This window comes from Ambystoma mexicanum, chromosome 1q, assembly GCF_040938575.1.
Source record: "Ambystoma mexicanum isolate Mex_15411 chromosome 1q, UKY_AmexF1_1, whole genome shotgun sequence".
NCBI classification, from domain to species: Eukaryota; Metazoa; Chordata; class Amphibia; order Caudata; family Ambystomatidae; genus Ambystoma; species Ambystoma mexicanum.
Genome location: NC_090922.1, coordinates 553,487,607 through 553,504,396, shown reverse-complemented (window position 1 = coordinate 553,504,396; position 16,790 = coordinate 553,487,607). Strand labels below are relative to the sequence as shown.

Here is a 16,790-nt window from a genome sequence, read left to right as displayed (position 1 = left end):
TCAAAGACCACCCAAGGATTCCAAACTTTTACACCTTACCAAAGATTCACAAACATCCCACTAATCCACCAGGAAGACCCATTGTTGCGGGCATGGAAAGCATCAACCAACCGCTGGGTATTTACATTGACTTTTTTCTAGAGCCTCTGATTCAAAAAACTTCGACATATACTCGTGATACCACACATTTTCTACAGAAACTTAATTCTATAACTCCTACACAGGATGATTTGATGTTCACCATAGACGTCAAAAGCCTATATACGTCTATACCACATGACCTCGGTATAGGATCAGTAGAATGGCTATTGCTACAAGAATCAGAAATTCGAGCACAGAAAGAGTTCATACTGGCTCTCCTACAATTCATTTGAGAAAATTCTTACTTCCAATATCGCAATCAGTTTTACCTTCAAACCTCGGGGACATCTATGGGAGCGACAATGGCACCCTCATATGCCAACAGCTTTATGTATAAGTTTGAGACCGATAATGTGCTTAATAACCAATGTTGAAAGAATGACATTCACCTTTGTACTCGGTACATTGACGATATTTTTGGAGTGTGGAGAGGCACAAGGATATCCTTCGATACTTTCTTTGAATATCTAAACAACATAGATAAACGGATCCAATTTACGAGAGAAATTTCTTATGACACTATCACCTTCTTGGATGTTTCCATCAAAAAAGAGACCACGTGTTACAGCACTTCAATCTTCCGTAAACCTACTGATCGCAACAACCTTCTACATCGTCTGAGTTTCACCAGCCCAGTTTACTCAAAAATCTTCCATATAGTCAACTCCTAAGGGTTAGGAAGATTGTCAGCGACCCCAATGATTGTTTAGCCCAACAACAGATTATGAAAGAGAAGTTTTTAGCCCGGGGCTACAAACAAGCAGAACTGGACACAGCATCAGCTAGGGTTAACAGCCTGACACAAGAGACCTTGCTATCCACCCAAAATCCGATAAAAAAGAGAGAACTTAAAACACCTGTCTTTGTATCAAAATTCTCCATCCAGAGCAACAGAATTAAGAAGACCATCAGTAAGCACTGGGGGATCTTTAAAAATGACATCAGATTACAAAATTTATTCACAGAACTACCGGTGTTTGCTTACCAAAGTAGCAGGAATCTGAGAGATGAACTTGTACACACAAGACCACCCCTTAAGGAATCGATAACCCAATGGACGGGTACATACCCTTGTCTGAACTGTACTAACTGCAACTTAGTTATCAAGAGAGATTCCATTAACCATCCCAGAACAGGGAAAAAGATTTTGCTCAAAAACTATGGAACCTGTGACAGCACCAACATAATTTATGGCATTAAATGCCCGTGTAGAAAATTCTATGTGGGCCAATCCACAAGAATGGCCAAAACAAGGTGGAATGAACATCGTTCATGTATTCGTAATGCTAACACGAACTCTGCCGTAGCACAGCACTGGTTGGAGAATGGACATAATTTGACTCAGATTAGATTTGTGGTTTTAGAGGTACTCACAAGAAACAACCCACATGAAGACCTTAACCAGCGGTTGAATCGCAGGGAGTCATTCTGGATTGACAAACTTGGGAGTCTGGTTCCCAATGGGATTAATGAAGAGATTAATTATCACTATTTTCTTTAATTTTGTAACCTCTTTGCTTTCAAGGTACAATTTCTAGCAATTATTTACTGTGATATATCTCATTTGTTATGGACTTAGACCTCCCCGCTGCGTTTCCTGGACTTCGGTCTGGGACCCAAGGTGCTGTCTGGCGACGACACCATTACAGTGGGTTGGTACTTACAGCATGACTCATGCATCTGATTTCTCCTATGAAAATAGCCTCAGACGCCGCCGTTTGATGACATGATCCAGTGTGGACATATATATATATATATAATAATGTTGATATAGATGTGTTTACTTTGCAACTTACTTTTATTATTTCTCCAATAATTTAGAAAAAAGAATGGTTTCTTGCCTCCTATAACTGTTCCATCCATCGACATCTTTCAAAAATTGGTGACCCGTGACTTGGAGAGAATCAGTTACAAGAATCCTCCACATAAAAATCTGAATCCTCACGAGATGAGACTCATCAAAGACTTGTATAGTGACAAGAACATACCTATCCGTCCAGCGGATAAAGGTGGAGCGTTGGTCATCCAGAATACGACTGACTATGATGCAGAATGCAACAAGCAACTTGAAGATAGGACCATTTATGCCACCTTAGATCTGGACCCTACTGTCACGATCAAGCAGAACCTGAAGACTTTACTGGATAAAGCTCTCAAACTAGATTGGATAAACGAACATACCCAAAAATCTTTGTTCAAAGACCACCCAAGGATTCCAAACTTTTACACCTTACCAAAGATTCACAAACATCCCACTAATCCACCAGGAAGACCCATTGTTGCAGGCATGGAAAGCATCAACCAACCGTTGGGTATTTACATTGACTTTTTTCTACAGCCTCTGATTCAAAAAACTTCGACATATACTCGTGATACCACACATTTTCTACAGAAACTTAATTCTATAACTCCTACACAGGATGGTTTGATGTTCACCATAGACGTCAAAAGCCTATATACGTCTATACCACATGACCTCGGTATAGAATCAGTAGAATGGCTATTGGTACAAGAATCAGAAATTCGAGCACAGAAAGAGTTCATACTGGCTCTCCTACAATTCATTTCAGAAAATTCTTACTTCTAATATCGCAATCAGTTTTACCTTCATACCTCGGGGACATCTATGGGAGTGACAATGGCACCCTCATATGCCAACAGCTTTATGTATAAGTTTGAGACCGATAATGTGCTTAATAACCAAAGTTGGAAGAATGACATTCACCTTTGGACTCGGTACATTGACAATATTTTTGGAGTGTGGAGAGGCACAAGGATATCCTTCGATACTTTCTTTGAATATCTAAACAACATAGATAAACGGATCCAATTTACGAGAGAAATTTCTTATGACACTATAACCTTCTTGGATGTTTCCATCAAAAAAGAGACCACGTGTTACAGCACTTCAATCTTCCGTAATCCTACTGATCGCAACAACCTTCTACATCGTCTGAGTTTTCACCAGCCCAGTTTACTCAAAAATCTTCCATATAGTCAACTCCTAAGGGTTAAGAAGATTGTCAGCGACCCCAATGATTGTTTAGCCCAACAACAGATTATGAAAGAGAAGTTTTTAGCCCGGGGCTACAAACAAGCAGAACTGGACACAGCATCAGCTAGGGTTAACAGCCTGACACGAGAGACCTTGCTATCCACCCAAAATCCGATAAAAAAGAGAGAACTTAAAACACCTGTCTTTGTATCAAAATTATCCATCCAGAGCAACAGAATTAAGAAGACCATCAGTAAGCACTGGGGGATCTTTAAAAATGACATCAGAGTACAAAATGTATTCATAGAACTACCGGTGTTTGCTTACCAACGTAGCAGGAATCTGAGAGATGAACTTGTACACACAAGACCACCCCTTAAGGAACCGATAACCCAACGGATGGGTACATACCCTTGTCTGAACTGTACTAACTGCAACTTAGTTATCAAGGGAGATTCCATTAGCCATCCCAGAACAGGGAAAAAGATTTTGCTCAAAAACTATGGAACCTGTGACAGCACCAACATAATTTATGGCATTAAATGCCCGTGTGGAAAATTCTATGTGGGCCAATCCACAAGAATGGCCAAAACAAGGTGGAATGAACATCGTTCATGTATTCGTAATGCTAACACCAACTCTGCCGTAGCACGGCACTGGTTGGAGAATGGACATAATATGACTCAGATTAGATTTGTGGTTTTAGAGGTACTCACAAGAAACAACCCACATGAAGACCTTAACCAGCGGTTGAATCGCAGGCAGTCATTCTGGATTGACAAACTTGGGAGTCTGGTTCCCAATGGGATTAATGAAGAGATTAATTATCACTGTTCTCTTTGCTTTCAAGGTACAATTTCTAGCAATTATTTACTGTGATATATCTTATGTGTTATGGACTTAGACCTCCCCGCTGCGTTTCCTGGACTTCGGTCTGGGACACAAGGTGCCGTCTGGCGACGACACCATTACAGTGGGTTGGTACTTACAGCATGACTCATGTATCTGATTTCTCCTATGAAAAAAGCCTCAGACGCCGCCGTTTGATGACATGATCCAGTGTGGACATTTATATATATAATAATGTTGATATAGATGTGTTTACTTTGCAACTTTCTTTTATTAGCCCAGCATTCTTTAGGGCTCTTTTGTATTTGCTATTTCTCTTTTATGACTCTCTTATCTTCTTTCACCAGTTCCACCCCTATTACTTTGTTTTGCATTGGAGTATTTCTTTTATCTCTATGCTTTCAGTTTCCCTGTTTTTACAATTTTTTGTTTCTACAACTCTTGACATATTCCCATTAAGGCGTATGATTAGTTTATAGCTCTAAACAATCACTTAGAAACCTATTTGCTGTCATTTCTCCCTAAGCGCGCACCTCGCCAGGCCGCGATCACGTGGTTTATTAAAGAAACGTTGTCTGGGCAACGCTCCGATGCGAACAACGCAGTTACACGCCGGCAAGGGAGAGGAACAGTCCGACTCCTCGCTGGTCTCATGGTAAGCTCCCCTTACGTTATGACACGTATTGTTTACACCGATCCCACCCGGGTTCCTTACAATGTCTCTCTTATATTTCAGTTTATCTGCGCCTTGGGGCTGATTTTGTCCGGGCAGTTTTCTGCCCACCACATGGTTCTGGTTCTCCAAGCCACTTTCCATGTAAGCATTCTGCCATTTTCTCAGGTAAACGCGTGCTGCATTTCTTGTCATCGCTAACCTCATTACTTACAGACTTCTTATTGCTCATTCTTTCTCTTTTTCTATTTTTTCCTTTTATGTATCAACCGATCTTTCTACCACTACATTGATTGGTATGTTATTTATATTTATTTTTGTGTGAATGTGCATTGTGATACACTTTCTTTTGGATGTTATGTAAATATACATGATAATTACAGACTTGCCCTGACGAAGGATTTGTAAATTCGAAATGCATTGGCAAAAGATTGTTTTGGTCTGACATAAAATGCTATTGGCTTTTTTCTTCCTCACTAAGAGGATATTAGCGACGCCTCATACCAAGAGACGTAATTTTTCACAAAACCAGTGATTGATATAAAAATCTTTATGAAATACCACTGAACTTTCATTATTATCATTATTTTTTGAATATGTAAACAATTTTAATTTGGAGTCCATCATGCCTTGTAGAGTTTACATAACTTTCGTACCCTGATTGTGTCTTCTAAGAGAGTGGCTGTGTGACCTTGCATTCCACTTGGTCTTTGGCTTCTTACGCAGCCAAAATTAGCCAAGAATGGATAATCCTCTTCAGGATGGCATGGGTATAATGGCATGCATGGTGATTGAGGGAGGCGCGGTGCAGGTGAACGAAGTGGAAGAGGGTAGAGAGTGAAATAGGAGAGGTGGAGTGGCAGGAAGAGAATATTGGGAGTGAGATTTTAGTTATATTTATGTAATTAATTTTCTAAGAGTGATGATATGGAAAGTTTGGAGTTTGGATCATTACAAAACTCAATTAAAATGTTTGAAAGAAGCGACCGATTAAAGAAAATAATTAGATTTTCAGTGGTGTTCCCATGTCGTACATAACATCCTGTGCTTGATTTAAGAAACATTTCTCAATTGGGAAAACACCATTGTAAAACACTTTGCAAATCCGGTCCCTTGAGTAAGTCTTGCTTTTTCATTTTGAAGTCTCGGCCGTGTTTCATTTTCCCATCATATGTCTGGGCGGACATGTCCCAGCACAGAACCTGAAATAGCAGGACTGGCTCACGGCATGACGGGGAGCAAATGATAGCTGAGAGCACATGCTGATTAACCGCATCTGGCACTATGTAAAGGACACAGCTTGCTGAGTCTTCTTTATTCAATGTATTTTTGAAATGCACCATTTACCATTAACCTAAATTCCTTGGGGAGGGAACACCTCATGCCCCCCCTTCGCTCCCCGAAAGCCCATAGGTAAAACTGTGAAGCAGACTTCCGATCCTAAAAGACCCTGTCAAATGCCACTGTCCTAATGTGCTTCTTTCCACACAAAAGAAGGTCAATTTATGAACATATTATTTCTAGGGATTTCCTTGGCCAATCAAACTTTGTTTTCTTTATCAGAATCTGTATGGTGGGCGCCAACAGGAGTTTCTGTGTTTTTGATGTTTAATTGTGGTTAGCTCATGTGCTGATTGGGAGAATAACCCCAAAGTGGAAAAAGATTCCGGGAGAGGAAGTGTAGAAGGACAAATCTGAATGCTTATTTCGGGAAAAGTTAATGGTGTTTTAGTAAATTATGGACCGTTTTATCTGGTTTCTCTGTTATAACTATACAAAAATAGCTAATGACTATTTTAATGTACATGAGAACTCCATTAAGTCTGTTTTTCCGTGTTTCTGATTGAAAATATACTCACAAGCAGGTTTTCACTGGTCCACATCACACTCTACGCAGGTAGGGTAAAGGGCAATGGGTCTCATTGCAAATTCGGTGGTGAGGTAAAAAAGTGGCACTAAATACGCTACCACCACTTTTCTTGCAGTTAGCTGAATTTCTGACACTTTTGTTGGCCTGGATATTCCCCAGCAAGAGGCTGGAGGTAAATCCCCCACAAGGCCAAAAAGTGGTGGATTTACTGCAACACAGTTGGCACTCGCTGAAAATCTGCTGAAATCCCAATGGAGTACTACGGGCTCCAAAAATGGGGAATAACACCGGATTATCCTCACTTGTTAATGATAATAATGATAATGATGTGTTATTTATATAGCGCCTTTATCCAAAGCTCTTTACAGAGCGCACATTTACATACAATATCACCCAATCAAAATTGGTACTCATTAATAGACCTCAGAAGGATGAAAGGCTGAGTTGGCCTTGCTGGGATTCGAACCTGCGACCTCGAGCGCTCAACCCGCCGGCAGTGGTAAATCTGTAGGATCCGCTGGTGGTAATAGTAAATGATTTTGGTGGATTATGTCCAAATTATTACCTAACTCGTAATCAGGACCAGTGGCAGAAGGGCTGACCAAAGACTCCACTCTAAAACCTTTTTTTGCACCAATGTGGGAAAGTTTCATAACGCCGTAAAATGTCCTGCTGGTAGCTTGGGCAGATGGCATGGGCAAATGTTCTTCAAACTGCACCGTTTCCACAAAAAAGTACCTTGTGTACTACTAAGCCTGTCCAGAATGTGGAAAATTGGAATTTTCAAACATTTCCTTGGTTATCGGATTCATTTTTTATCCCTGCTCTGCCTTGCTCACACCAGCATGTACATGATTGGCACAGCGTCCTCTTACACATCAAAATAATGGGCCTCATTACAAGTCCTGCGGTAGCCGTGCCAGCAAGACCGGCAGGCTGCCGCCAGGCTTGCGATTTTTAGCAGCGCCTTACTTGCCGGAAACACCGGGCAATTACAACCGCGGTGTTCCTGGAAGACAGGCACTGGTAAATTGTTAATCTCCATTCACACTTGAGTCCCTGGAATGAGGATGACGGAAGCATTGGCACCGTTAATAACAGTGCCGGTGCTTCCAAAAAAGTCTTTGGGTGGGTACCGTCCCGGCCGCCAGGTCTGAACTAGCAGGCAGGATGGCACCCGTCCGCAGACTAGTACATGTGCCGGTCCGGTAACAACGGTGCCGGTAAGCCTAACGGCACTGTTGTTACTGGATCGGCACACTCATAATGAGGCCCAATGACACCTTAACAGGCTACTAATGAAAGAAAAGCTCCTCCACTACCAACTAACATCCCCACCGAGAGGCTTCTTAGCTCACAGCGGCAGGATCTGCAGCGTGCTCCAACATGATAAGGGAAGGTACCTGATTCCGTGGCGCCCAGCATGGCTGACGTGGTCAAAGGAGCTCCTGGTCTGCCTGTAGGAAAAATGTGTAAATAAGAGGAACAGGCATCACTGAGGGAATGCTACTTCAAGGAAACAGGCGATATAAGTGGACGTGAGAAGAGCCTGTGATTAATGACATTTGTGGAAAATCTTGCAGAACCTTCTGGAACATTCACCTATTGAAATGTACAGATGTCACAGCATAACTCTCAGTTTATGGCAGTTGTGATGAGTAACATTCGACTTCAAAACCTACACAAATAAACATCTTTGCCTTTCTGGAACATTCCATTGAAATGCCAAACATTTGAAGCATGTATATATAGATACTCTATTTTGGACCCCTAGTCAGACAGTGACTAGTGTTCTGTTCTGAGTTCATAAATACATCTATGCACGTCTTAAGGGCACGCAAAATGCAATTCTTGCTCCCTCCACTCCGCCCTTTATAGACAATATTGAGAGTATGCTGCATTCGTTCTGAAACCTTTGGCTCTACAGATGTTTTGGACAACAACTCCCATTAGCCCCAGCCAGCATTGTCAATGATGAGGGATCATGAGAGTAGTAGTCCAAAGCAGCAGGGGAGCCACAGGTTGCAGACCCCTCATTTCTCTAGCAAATAAATCACTGACGAGCTGAGCCACACCATCATTATAAAAAGCAAGTAACCTGCGATGCAGATCTCTCACATCAGCTCCTCCCACTGAGCAAGCTGTAGCCACTTTACAGGAAGCTACTGCGTCTGCCCAGAGAGGCCCGGCCGCATCCTCTACCAGTAGCTGCTGGTTAGCCTCAGTTTATCAAACTGTTCAGAACTTGGTACCCTATGGGTGGGAGTACTTTTGCTTTGAAATCTAGTTGTTTTTGTACATTTAAGGGCAGCAGATGCTCACTCTCGCCCTGAGATCCTCGGCTTGTTTCCACTCCAACCAAAAGAGCATCTGGCCCTCTGTGCGGATACAAAACTTAGGAGTGTTGAATCAAGGTTTTGAATTAACCATGACCACTGGTTTTCATTGGGCCACCCTTTAAAACACTGTTTTGGCCTGCTGTGACATTGCATAAGAGGAAAAGCTAAATGCAAGTCATCTTTTTCCCTCTACCTCTATGTCCCTGAACTGGCCCCACAGTAGCTGATGCATGAAAAGTACCTGAAAGATAAGGCAGGGCAGAAAAGCATTCATTTCACAGACACTGAGATCCAGAAGACTAGAGGAACCCTATTAACAGGCTATACACTTCAGGAAAGCATTATGGTCGGGCCATCAATTGGTAACTTCATCACAGCTGCTCAAACAGCACTGTCAAACTCCAGCAACCTCACAGACCCTCCACATCATGATACACTGTAAACATAAAGGCTGATTCCACTGGGCTGATCCCAGGAAGACCAGGTTATGCTTCTTTCTAGAACACTCTTAGTGTCCATCAGAACAGAGATGTCTATCCACTCAGGCTATCTCAAGGATTTACCAGTATCAAGATGTTCTTCATTGGGGAAGAGCAGAATGGAGATGTCTATTCACTAAGCTGATCCGAGAAGTAAGATTTGCAGTAATTTATCTTGGTCATTTCGGAATTGTCCGAATTCGGTGACTGAGAGGTAAAACACCAACTTACCCATGAACGATAAGTGCACTGTGTTTTGCATCGGACCAGTCGGTGTTGTTATCTGCACGGTGTAGAACCCCATATCAGTGGCCTTGAGGTTGATGATCTTCAATGATCCATCTGGGAGTCCCGTCTCACGGCCGGTGTACTTAGATCCAGTGGTTTGGAGACTCATGTTGGCTGGGCTGTATGTCAGGATTGCATTGTACTGAAAGATTTCATTTCCTGTTGCTCTGTACCAATTCACCATGTTTATAGCGCCGCCGTACCCAACAGTCAGGGTAATCTCACCTCCCACAACGGGTGGGTCCGGGACCAGCTTGACGGATATTTGGGCTGTACACTCTTGGGTACCAAAACCTAGAAGAGCTAGATTGGAGAGAAAGAAGAGAGTGACATATGAACACTTTGACTGACATTGACAAATTCAGTGACGTTTAGAATCAAAATGGCATTCATATTTTGAAAGGATCACAGTCATGAAAAGAACTCCCCAAAGCTATGGGTGGATGTGTGACCGTGGGTGCTTCCCCCTTACTTAAACAATGAACAATGTGTAGGATTTTGGAGCTTATTTATTTCCAGACTTTTCAAGTAAGTGGAAACGTGAACTCCTGTTTGTCAACTAATGTGGATATTCCAGTGCGATTCTCGTGTCTTTGAAAGTTGCCATAGTCTTGTGCAGTGATATGGTACACAGCAAAGGTGCACTATAATTTGTATAATTAAACCATACAGTGGGCCTCATTATGACCCTGCCGGTCCGGTAACAAGGGTGCTGGTAACTCGCTGTGCCCGACAGGTCTCTTGTGCCTCACTAGGCAAGTGGTTAGTTTCCCTTGATCCAAATTGACGACTTGAAAAATAGAGGGCCCATCAAGCGCAAGCCAAGTGGAACAACCCGATGACAACAGTATATGGTAAAGATCTGTTGACCGACTACCTCTACTCCTGCTCCCACTAAAAGACATCTGATGAGCCCTCCAAAACAGAGACTTAAAGAGCCTCTATATAGGTTTGGTGGTATTTCTGCGGTAAATCACACGTGATACTACCAAACTGTATTACTGTTACCATCATTTCGTCCGGCAGTATTACTGCTGGTTTAAAAGTGGCGTTAGGCAGTTTAAGTCCCCATTAATTAGAGTCCAAAGGACTCCATGGGGGATTTCAGCATTATTATCGCTGGTGGTGATACTGCCAAATTGGGCGATTCGGGGCGGTACGCTGATGGAAATCCCTCCAGGTTCTTGCTGGAGGTTTTTCCTCCACCTTACCCCCAAACTTGTAGTTAGGCGGTGCAGTAATACAGTGGCGTACAGTGTTACCACCACATTTTACTGCACCGCCCAATTTATAATGAGGCCCTTTGGGTGCAGCTATATTTGATAGTTACATGATGGCAAGCTCATCAAATCAAAAGGTGACCAAATGTTGGGGATGTGCCTCGAGGTTTTCTATAGACCATATAACATAAACACACCAGCCAGATATGCCCCTCTATCATTCCTAGAGTTGATTCCTCGTAATAATGCACAGACACTACAAATGGTTCGAAATATATTTTATTATTTGTATAAATTCATGAGGGAAATGAAAAAACAGTTTTTACTGGCAATGTACATGACGTCCCCTCTACCCCCACCCCCCATTATATGTTCCTTCTCGTGCTCTGTTTGTAATGAATTTATTGTGTACACAAGCAGTCCATTTTGTGAATGATGCAGGGCTTTCTCTTAAGAGCCCTTAGTTGGTACACAATGTTACAGTTCCCAGCAGGGGGAATCCTCCAGGATCCCGAACTTCCTGTCCTTAACATTTGACCCCTGCCTGTCACTGTCCCCCAAAAAAATCTGCAGTCCACCAACGCTTTGGCACAGGGTTAAAAGACAAGATTACCTGCAGCTGTCACTTTCTGGCAGAGCGGGAAGCTTAGTAATGATCAAAAAGAAAATGCATGGAAAACAAATAGGGGAAGCGTCATGTACGCGAAAATAGCACATTGGGAATCCAGTAAGAGTACCCCTGCCACCAGAAACAAGCACTGGCAAAGCCAACAGTTTTAGATTTTTATATGAGTATTAGGCATTTGCCACGCACTGCTATTAGATGCCCAAGTACTCACACCATTTTGCAGCTGCTGCCATCAATGTCAAGTTAATAGCACTACGGCGGTGACTGGGAAGTGCCTTTCCCATGCCTACACAAAAGCCCAAACAGTTGACATTGCCATTGCTTGCTTAAGAATGGCTAAGAGACCTCTCTGGTCTTTGGGTGTATTACAGCAGATGAAGTGAGTGCATCCGCAGGGGTCTTGCTGGCCTTGTAGAGTGCTGTGAGTACTTTGGCACAACTGCCTCTGAGTGCCTCAGAACGCATGCTCTGGCTGTAATCACATTCAGTGACGTGATCCAGCCTGACCAACCGATCGCTCTGTTACACATCCCACACCAATGTATGATTTCAGTAGTCCTCTCAGGGCTTAAAACATCAGGCCTTTGCCTTAGATATGGTGCAGCAGAAATTAAGTGGCATTGCGAGTGCAGCATTAGATCATGCATAAACATGGAACTGAGGTAATTGGGTGTGTAAGACTCCAAATGTGTACTCTAGATGTCCCATCTAGAGCCGTGGGGACAAAGGAAACAGAGCAGATCCAGAACGGACATGCAGTGTGCCTACTAGGTGCTGTGAAAAAGTTCCATATCCAGTCTGCATCTGGGAATATATTTCCAAGATAAGGAATCTGCTGGAAGAAGGTGTGTAATAGAAACTTAAATTCACTGATCATTCTCCTTTACACACTATTTACTAATGCACAGAGATATTCTGGACGCCCAATTGGCAGACACTTTAATTGAAACTGACTAAACAGAAGATGTACTTTTTGACTGTAAACTGTGTCCTGTGAAGATGTTGACTTCAAAGCCTGACAAGTCTGATAACAAAAACAATATTACAACACAATCTAAAAGTGCTTGTCAGCCATTAAAGTTCAGAAGGTGCCGAGAGGTGTCCTGCTTTTCCCAAAGTTATTATGTCATGGGCCACGTAAACCCCACAGTAAAATAAGAAATAGAGGATGGCAGGCCCAGCTCTAGCAGGGGTTGCAGGGGGGCCAGGCCCTCCGAAGGCCAGTCCCTGCACCCCCCTAGAAAGCAGGGCCGGACTACGAACCAAAAGAGACCCTGGAAAATTTGAACAAATTTCGCCGCACGAGGGAGCAATATTAGTGCACAGGAAAATATGAGTGCACCAGGGGGCAGAATTCTAAAATAGGGCTGGTGGATTCCATCATATTGAAAACAAGCATTGGCAATGCCAACAATTTGTGTAGGCATGGCAAGAGTACTTTACCAGCACTGGTATTAACTGGCCATTAATGTAGCAGGTGCAAAATGGTGTGAGTAGCTGGGCACCTATTAGTAGTGCCTGGCAAATGCCTAATACTTACACACAAGCTAAAACTGTTGGCTTTACCAATATTTATTTTTAACAGGACTTAAGTGAAGGGCATACATAGTGCTTATAAATCGAGTGGCTAAAAGCAGAACTGGTGAAGACATTTTTATTACACAAGTAGTGGGTTTACAACTCCAATTAAGTCATCAACTCTCAGAAGGCTGCTTCGACAAAACACTGGCAAGCACTTTGAGTGCAAAGTTTGATGATAAGGCTTGATTAAAGCAAAGTCAAAGAGTTCTCAGGAAGAGGTGTTTTTGACGGGGAGGGACAGGAACTGAGTGGGAATAGCCATAAGGATTATCATTGGCAGTCAATGGGTGGGCAAATAACCAAACAACACCTACAAGCTGGGTGTCCCTCCTCATAGCCGATTTCTCCCCATCTATACTTTAATGCAATAGTTTTGGTTTATAGCTGGTGCAAGCGCCATCTAGAAACCCAAACTAATAAAAAAACAGCACAGAGATGAGGATAAGAGAGCGTTTAGTGAATATTACAGCAGAGGAATCCCACGACATGGGGGTGTGTTGGCAAATGTGATTGTTAAAGCAGAGGGTGACATATTATAGCATAGGGCTGGACGATTTTTGCCCAAATACATGTCAAGGGTAGGTCCTCCTGCAGCATAGGGCTGGCTTTATGCAGAGCTAAGGGATTACATTATATGGAAGGGGATTTTTCTTATGTGGAAGAAATATTACAGCATGGAGCTGGGGTTTTACACGCCAAGAGAACCATCGAGCAGTGGCGGGCTGGAGGATTACACATCATGCACAAGCTCTGGGGTGGGGTGCTCAGTGCAGAGAAAAGACAACTGCATAGGCAGACAGGCACCCAGGAATCAGTCCGGAGGATTGGGGAGGTGGAGGGAAGCCAGAGAGTGTGTGGTGGAGGGAAGCCAGAGAGTGTGTGGAGCAAGGGGGTGGGCAGGGCAGAATGTACTAGCTGACAATTGCTGAACAAGGAGAGATTTAATGCAGTTGTTTTGGGGACCACACTGATATATTACAGCACACAGGGTGGGGTGTTAAAGTGCAGGAAGAGAGGTGCACACCACAGGCTGAGACTGATCCAGCAGAAGAGGCCAATGATACAGCGGGAAGTGGATGGTGTAGTAGACAGTGAAAATATTACAGCACGTGGCTGGAAGAGTACAGCACTGGAAGAGCACACTAGCCCCACTGAGAATGTTACAGCACAAGTGGGTAAGCTCCTTGCTAAGTGCCACCTGCGGGCCCAAGCCGTCATCTGCATGCCCTGCAGCCCCCCTCCGCAGCCAAAGAAAGTATGGAATTGCTGGAATGTGTTATTGCTCTCGCAGAGACAGACGGGACAAGAAGCAAAGATGCCATGTTAAGGCATCCAAAATACAAATGGATAAAATGAGGGGTTGGCAGAGGGGGGTGCTGGAACACCCCCGTCACACACAACTCCTCCCTGTCCAGAAACAGCATGACCTTAGACCTGGTTATCAGGGTCAACATTGGGGGCATGCAGACCTCACCACCTACCACAAACATGGAAGTTCAGACAGCGGCTGGCTAAGATTGAGGTCCATTGGCAGAGCGAGTGTGATGGAAGAATGGGGGTTGCTTCTAGTCAGGGTTGAGTTACACTGGTAGAGATCCGTGTGAAGGAGCCACTGACTGTAATGGAATAACGGGCGGTGTTGCAGGCCACGATGGAGGGTCCATTGGCAGATCTGTGTGTGAGCTACTGTATTGGAACAACAGGGGTTGCTGCTGGCTAGGATTGAAGTCCATTAGCACAGTTTTGTGAATAGCTGTAACAGAAGCAAAGGGGTTACTGCTGGTAATGGTGGAGTAGTAGTGACAGTCAGGCGAGCTTTGCGTTAGCTGCTGTAATGGAACAGCAGGCGTCAATTGAGGCCAGTTCTGAAGCACACTGGCAGAGCGGTGTATGGCTCTAACGTACTGGAATTGCGGGGGTGTGGGAGGTCAGGATTGGGAAGAGGTGCATTAGCGGAGAAGTGTGTCAGCCTCTATAATGACATAGTTAGGGGCTTCTTTAGGTCATGGTAAGGTACATTTATAGAGGTGGGTGTGAGTGGCAGTACTGAATTAGAAGTTTAGTCTTGCATAGCAGAGCTGAAGTGCATTTTAATAGGTCTACGGGTTGCCAGTATTCCCACTACACCCCGCTAACCCTCCCCATTCAGTTCAGAGCCGGGGGATCACCGCACAAGGAGCGGATATTAGGTAAACAGGGTGCTGTTTTAGAGTATAGCTCAAGCAGGGAACATTAAAGCACAGTAAGGGGAATGTTAGAGCTTATGGAGAACATATTACACAAGCACTTGCATGCAGGATAGCAACACAGGAAAACATTGTAGCGTGATGGCTAGAAAATATTACAGCACATTGGAAAAGGTTTACCGCATAGGGTGAGAGTGAGGGTCAGGAGCACTCAGCAGAATGGGAGAGGGGCACGCACATACAAATAATCCCCTTACCTTTCAGGTCTGGCTACTTCCCTCAGCTGCTCTCAGCCTCAGCCACAGCCTCACTTGGGTCACCTGCTGCTGTCTGCTGATGGAAGCAGTGCGGCCCACCTCACCTCGTTGGTTGGCTGTCTTTCTTGAATATGTCAGAACACACCATGAACACGGGCACAGCACACGGCATGGGCCCGGTACCAGCACAGCACTCGGACTGTCTGTCGGCAGTGTCTCTCAGGTGGCAGTGGCACGTTCATTCACGGCCCTAGCCACCCCTGCGCATGTGACTCGACAGCCAACAAGAGTTGAGTTATCAGCGTGGCTCCCCTCCCTGTTCTCGGGTAAGCATCTGGGTGCGGGATCCCCAGGAGGACCTACTCGGGGGTCAGCGGGATAATCACTTGGGTAATGTCTTTCATAGTAGCGAGGAATTGCGTCCAAAACTCCCTTACCTTAGGGCAGGTCCACCACATGTGGAAGTAGGATCCTGAGTGGCCGCAAAGACGCCAGCAGTGAGGGTCCAGGGCTTGTTGGAAATGATGCAGGTGCAAAGGGGGGTAATACCATTGCAAGAGCAGTTTATGGGCGCATTCCCAGTTGGTAATGCAGCGGGATGCCATGCGCGTCCTAGTCCAGATGTCCACCCAAGTATGGTCCTCTATAGCATGGCCCAGGTCAGCCTCACATTGGGACATGCAGGAGGGTTTAGTGTGGAGGGGATCTTCTTGTAGTAATTTGCAGAGGGCCGAGATCTTCCCCCAGGCAGGCAGGTCTGTCGCTGTGAGCTCTAGAGGGATAAGGGGTCGGGTTGCAGCCATTCGAGTCTGGGGTTTGGAGCACCTAGTTGGGCGTAAGCAAATCTGTCCGTCTCTGCTAGCCGGAAGGTGGTTTTGCATTGTTCGAAGGTGAGGTGGGAGTCCCCTGCAAAGAGTTGTCCCAGCGTTTCAAGGCCTCCTGCGACCCAGTTCCTGAAGTTCACTGGATGAGCTCCTGGGGAGAAGCCTGGGTTGTGAAAAATTGGGGATCTCCACCCACTTTGGGCGACCTGAGGCCAGTGCCCATGCCTGGAGGTGGGCCAGCTGTGCTGCTATATGGTATCTGCGAAGGTCCAGGACTCCCAGCCCTCCCAGTCTTGCGCTGGTCACCATTGTTTTCCGGGGAATCCTCGCTTTCCTGCCTTTCCATATAAAGTCGATCATTTTCCGCTGGAGCTTCTGTATAGGGGGAAGAGGGATTGAGATGGGAAGGGAGGCGCAGGCGTATAGAAAGCGGGGAAGAAGGTTCATCTTGCATGTCATT

At 44.5% G+C, this 16,790-nt stretch overlaps 1 protein-coding gene across 1 annotated transcript in view; it reads right to left on the bottom strand.

The window, feature by feature from the left end:
- The window catches only part of LOC138521676 (carcinoembryonic antigen-related cell adhesion molecule 4-like), a 312,017-nt gene that overhangs the window by 86,316 nt on the left and 208,911 nt on the right, over positions 1-16,790 (bottom strand). The window contains exons 3-4 of the mRNA XM_069634692.1: positions 9,578-9,937; positions 7,932-7,985 (exon numbers count right to left, since the gene is read on the bottom strand). Coding sequence (XP_069490793.1) covers positions 7,932-7,985; positions 9,578-9,937 — 414 coding nt within the window. The remainder of the gene's footprint in view (positions 1-7,931; positions 7,986-9,577; positions 9,938-16,790) is intronic.